At 55.2% G+C, this 5692-nt stretch overlaps 1 protein-coding gene across 1 annotated transcript; it reads left to right on the top strand.

The window, feature by feature from the left end:
• The first annotated feature begins 1434 nt into the window (after window positions 1–1434).
• Window positions 1435–3285, top strand: FZD2 (frizzled class receptor 2). Its single transcript, XM_010832437.1, has one exon. The coding sequence runs from the start codon at window positions 1459–1461 to the stop codon at window positions 3154–3156; it is 1698 nt and encodes a 565-aa protein (XP_010830739.1). The 5' UTR covers window positions 1435–1458; the 3' UTR covers window positions 3157–3285.
• The last annotated feature ends 2407 nt before the right edge of the window (window positions 3286–5692 follow it).

Below are 5692 nucleotides of genomic sequence, written 5' to 3'. Positions count from 1 at the left end.
ACTTAAGATTTGGGTAAAACTCCCCTCTCTCCCAGGAGACCATATCTGGAAGCTTTTAGGGGGCGGAGGCAGAGGTGCAGAGAGAGGAGGAAAATTCCCCCAAACGGCCTAAAAGAGCCATTTTTTCCCTGAAAACTGCTCGTCATCCCCCACCCCCCACCATTAACCTCCGATTAAGACCTCCTCGTTATGGCAACTAAACTTTACTTTGCATAATTAAGATTTGCCTCGGAAGAAAGGGGAGGGAGAAGCCGCAGCTCTAGGCCATTCTCCTTCATCTCACCCCCTCCCACCCCCGCCCCAACCCTCCGGCTCAGGGCCTTAGAGTTCCTGAGTTTTCTCACTTTGAGGTGCCACCGAACACAAAGAACCATAATGGGCTCCTTTGTGCTCGCTACGGGGCAATTACGCCCCGGAGTCCAGGCCCCTTTAAGAGCCTCTTAAAGAGACAAGCTCTCATTTTTCAGAGGGTTATTTAAGGGTGCATGTAGAGGGAGAAGCGAGGCAAACTCCTAGAGGTCTACATATAGGGCGACGTGAAACTTTTGTCTGGATGCCATGAAAATGGGCTGAGAGAAGCGTCTTTGTAAACTGTTAGCTTAATTAAAAAAATATCTCCCTTAAACAATTTTTTTTTCAAATTTGAGATTTATTTTTACTTGTTCTGAAAAATTGGACTGAAATAAGTGGGGTTCGAGGAGCAGGCGCGGAGGCACGGATTTAAAGAGGCTGTACCCCTAGAGCTCCGTGGCCCCGGGAAGAAGAGTGATCCAGGGCTGAGTGACGCGGGCCTCCGCAGTTCTGAGGAACGTGTGTCTCCGAATCTCGCCGCCGAGACTCCAGAGAAATCCCGTGTTGGGCAAAAAGCCCTTAATATAATAATAGCTTGTCTCTTTAAAAAGCAAAAGGAGGGGGGGAAAGTTTTGTTGGCATCTGGTTTCTGATCTCATTATGTTGTGGTTGACCAATCCAGCCCTCGGGGCTGGTCCTCGGGTTTAAATCTCATTGGCCGAGAGAACATTTTGGGATGGTGCTTAGAGCTCGACGGGGCGGTTTCAAGGATCCCTTTTTTGGGGGGCTGAGGAGAGGGCGGGGCCGCCGGCGGGGGCCCCCTTGAAACCGACTAATTGGGATCGGAGAGGCCGAGGTGAGGGCTGGAGGAAGGCACAAAGGAGTCGCTGGGCGGAGAAGGGAGGGGAGAGGCGAGAGGAGGAGGAAGAGGAGGAGAGAGGGCAAGCCGCGCGCGGTGTCTCCGGCGGCTCAGTCCGACCTCGGCGAGCTAGCGGGCAGGCGCGCGCCCCCTCCCCGCCCGGCTCCCCAACTCGGCAGCCGCGAGCAAAGTTTGCAAAGAGGCGCGGGAGGCGGCGGCCGCGGCAAGGAGGCGGCGGGGAAGGCGCGCGGTCTCCGGGCTGGGGCGGGGCGGGGGGCGCCCGGGAGCCGAGTGGGGGCGCGGCCAGCATGCGGCCCCGCAGCGCCCTGCCCCGCCTGTTGCTGCCGCTGCTGCTACTGCCCGCCGCCGGGCCGGCCCAATTCCACGGAGAGAAGGGCATATCCATCCCGGACCACGGCTTCTGCCAGCCCATCTCCATCCCGTTGTGCACGGACATCGCCTACAACCAGACCATCATGCCCAACCTTCTGGGCCACACGAACCAAGAGGACGCCGGACTGGAGGTGCACCAGTTCTACCCGTTGGTAAAGGTGCAGTGCTCGCCCGAACTGCGCTTCTTCCTGTGCTCGATGTACGCACCCGTGTGCACCGTGCTGGAGCAGGCCATCCCGCCGTGCCGCTCCATCTGCGAGCGCGCGCGCCAGGGCTGCGAGGCGCTCATGAACAAGTTCGGTTTCCAGTGGCCGGAGCGCCTGCGCTGCGAGCACTTCCCTCGCCACGGCGCGGAGCAGATCTGCGTGGGCCAGAACCACTCGGAGGACGGCGCGCCAGCGCTTCTTACCACCGCGCCGCCGCCCGGCCTGCAGCCGGGTGCGGGGGGCACCCCGGGCGGCCCGGGTGGCGGCGGCTCGCCCCCGCGCTATGCCACGCTGGAGCACCCGTTCCACTGTCCGCGCGTCCTCAAGGTGCCGTCCTATCTCAGCTACAAGTTCCTGGGCGAGCGCGACTGCGCGGCTCCCTGCGAGCCGGCGCGGCCGGATGGCTCCATGTTCTTCTCACAGGAGGAGACGCGCTTTGCGCGCCTCTGGATCCTCACCTGGTCCGTGCTGTGCTGCGCCTCCACCTTCTTCACCGTCACCACGTACCTGGTGGACATGCAGCGCTTCCGCTACCCCGAGCGGCCCATCATCTTTCTGTCCGGCTGCTACACTATGGTGTCGGTGGCCTACATCGCGGGCTTCGTGCTCCAGGAGCGCGTGGTGTGTAACGAGCGCTTCTCCGAGGACGGCTACCGCACGGTGGTGCAGGGCACCAAGAAGGAGGGCTGCACCATCCTCTTCATGATGCTCTACTTCTTCAGCATGGCCAGTTCCATCTGGTGGGTCATCTTGTCGCTCACCTGGTTCCTGGCGGCCGGCATGAAGTGGGGCCACGAGGCCATCGAGGCCAACTCGCAGTACTTTCACCTGGCCGCGTGGGCCGTGCCCGCCGTCAAGACTATCACGATCCTGGCTATGGGCCAGATCGACGGCGACCTGCTGAGCGGCGTGTGCTTCGTGGGCCTCAATAGCCTGGACCCGTTGCGGGGCTTCGTGCTGGCGCCGCTCTTCGTGTACCTGTTCATAGGCACGTCCTTCCTCCTGGCCGGCTTCGTGTCCCTCTTCCGCATCCGTACTATCATGAAACACGACGGTACTAAGACGGAGAAGCTGGAGCGGCTGATGGTGCGCATCGGCGTCTTCTCGGTGCTCTACACGGTGCCCGCCACCATCGTCATCGCCTGCTACTTCTACGAGCAGGCCTTCCGAGAGCACTGGGAGCGCTCGTGGGTGAGCCAGCACTGCAAGAGCCTGGCCATCCCGTGCCCGGCGCACTACACGCCGCGCATGTCTCCCGACTTCACCGTCTACATGATCAAATACCTCATGACGCTCATCGTGGGCATCACGTCGGGCTTCTGGATCTGGTCCGGCAAGACGCTGCACTCGTGGAGGAAGTTCTACACCCGTCTCACCAACAGCCGGCACGGCGAGACCACCGTGTGAGCCCGGCGCTTGTGCGCCGCGTCCCCGGCCGGGCCCGCACCGCGCGCTCACCGCCCGCGGGGAGGGGTGGGGCGGGGGCTCCTACAGACTCCTTATTTTATTTTTTTAAATAAAGAACAATCGAAACCATTTCTTTTTTAGGTCGCTTTTTAAAGAAAACTCTGCCCAACAGCCCCACCAGGTTTGTAATTAAAACTGTAAATAGTCTTTGTAAATTTAATTATATATTTTGTATTTAAAAGAAAAAAAAAGGGGGGAGGGCAAGGGCGCCAGGGCCTGAGGAGTAGGGGGTGGGGGATCTGAGGGGTTCTCTCCTTTCTCCAGGGCCCTTTCAAACACCATCCCTGGTTTGACAGGGCCGGGCCTGCTGGAAGAGGTGTTGGCTCTGAGGAGTTGGCACATTCAACTTCTCAAGCCAAATTTGTGAGCTTTCTCACTGACGCTGGGCCTATGGAAGCTGTTGGATAGTTTTGAACAAGACTTGGATTCATTTTGATTTCCCATTCCCCCTTTCTCTCCTCACTTGTGCTGTCTCCTTCACTCAGTCTTTGGAAACCTCCCAACGGAGATGAAGACGTGGAGGGAAAAAAAAAATCTAACCCGAACCGACGGGTGGGGTGGTGGGGAGAGGGCGGAGATCGAGTGAGGAATGGCCTCCACACACCCCCATCCCAGGCCCACCCCACTGCTGGCAGGAAGATCTTTCTCTTCTGACTTTTCTTCTTTTCAACTGGCTGCCCGGAACTCTAGGAGTGGGCAGAAAGTGCTTTGTGATGTGTGTTTTGAAACAACCCCCCACCCCCACCCCCACCCCACTAGGTTGAGTACGGATCCTGACTGCCTCCGTTTTTAGGGGGAGCATCATCAAGTTCTCAGATGTATAGGTCTGGAGATACCTTGCATCTCTGTCCTTTCCCCTGCTGTCTACTCCAGGCCTGCTCTTTCCCCCACTCCCGCCCCCAACTGAATGTCTCCTCTGGCATCCAGGTTAGCCGTTTGTGGGTGGTTTGTGTGGTCCGTGTGGGTTTTTGGTTTTTTTTCAAAAAGCAATAAAATGGGTTGGGTTGGAGGGAGGGAACGGATGGACGGGCTGGTGGGATTTTTAGTTTTTCTTTGACAAAAGACTGGTTTCTTTTCAAACTTGCCCAGAAAAGGGAGGGGAGGGGAGAAGTGGGTATCTTTGCTTTGGACACAGGCTCTGGGCAGGCTCTTTGTGACTGTGGGGATGGGGTTGAGTGTTTACATGACATTCTCTATCACAAGATTGATAGAATGTTTATAACAGATGTTTTCTGTCTTCCCCTTATACCCCCCCAAATAAAAGTCAAGACTTTTCTTAAAGTATCATTCATGCTGGTATGAGAACTGCAGTTTCCAATACACATCATTTCCCTCAACCAAATATTTGAAGTATTTTAGAATTTTAATTCCAATGGATTGATTTGAAGACCAAGGGCTGGGGTGAAACAAGTTTGCCCCCATAACTCAACTTTTCACCATCTCCTGTGTCTTGATAATAGTGCAAATTAAAAGCTAATAATCATCATAATAAAGTGCATTTAATTATCTTCTAGAGATCTAGCCCTTTAATTGTATTTAACAGGGTTGTAACATTTTATTAGTTTAACCAAACCACACCTCCTCCTCCCATCTCCCCCTGACCTGGTTGGTTGGGGCTAGGATGGAGAAGAGGTTCCCAGTTCCCATCTTGCTTTTTTAGCTAAACGGTGGTAGGGAAAATGGTGCCTTAACACCCTTTGTTGGCAGTCTTTGGGACAAGGGAGAAAGTAAGTTAGAACCCCTAGTTCGAAGTGTTGGCGTGTGTTAGTTTATGTTGGGGGAGGGGACCTGGAAATGTTTGGTGGTAATTGAACACGTATGTGGGGCTTTGTTTGGAATTGAATGAAGCCTGGGGATTTCAGAAAACCCCCCTTCCCAAAATATATAACCCTCCTCTAGATGATTTGTAGCAGTGGCCCATGTTGTAAGTTAAAACTAGACGTTTCTCAAATGATGATATGTGTGAAGTCCCAATGGGGAGTTACCTTCCACTATCAAAGAAGCAGGCCAGGGAGGTGGCACCACCCTGTAGCTCCATTTGTTGCAAGATTCTAAAGGAACCCCACAAAGGCTGCAGGAAAGAGTTAAATTACAAACAAATTGTGAGCGCCTCTCCCGGAAAGAATGGCCAAAGCTTGCGAAAGGGGGGATGGGGGGAGGGTGGTTTCCAGTGGCTGAGCTGGAGCCCAGTGGGAAGAGGAGTGCTGGTCTTTGCTGAAGATTTGGAAAAAGCCTCCTCTGCCTCCCAGACCCCAGGCCCCTGTACCCTGGGTACACTTGTCGGTGGGCCCTCATGCTGAGGGCAGGAGGGGATGGTAGACTAGCAACAATTACCTTTTTCTTTCCGGAGCCCGGTGGGAGGGAGTGAATTTTGGTAAAGATCCTTCTCAACCCTCCTCCCTCAAAGTCTGCCAACGGAGGGAAAAGAACCTGAGAAAACTGGAAAAATAGGTTTTACAGCTAGGGAGAGGATAGA

Source organism: Bison bison, unplaced genomic scaffold (genome assembly GCF_000754665.1).
Source record: "Bison bison bison isolate TAMUID 2011002044 unplaced genomic scaffold, Bison_UMD1.0 scf7180017861046, whole genome shotgun sequence".
Taxonomy (NCBI): domain Eukaryota; kingdom Metazoa; phylum Chordata; class Mammalia; order Artiodactyla; family Bovidae; genus Bison; species Bison bison.
Note: the sequence above shows the minus strand (reverse complement) of the source record. Positions and strands in the feature narration are given on the sequence as shown.

Coding starts and splice junctions, on each gene's coding strand:
- FZD2 (XM_010832437.1), top strand. CDS start 1,459: ATGCGGCCCCGCAGCGCCCTGCCCCGCCTGTTGCTGCCGCTGCTGCTA.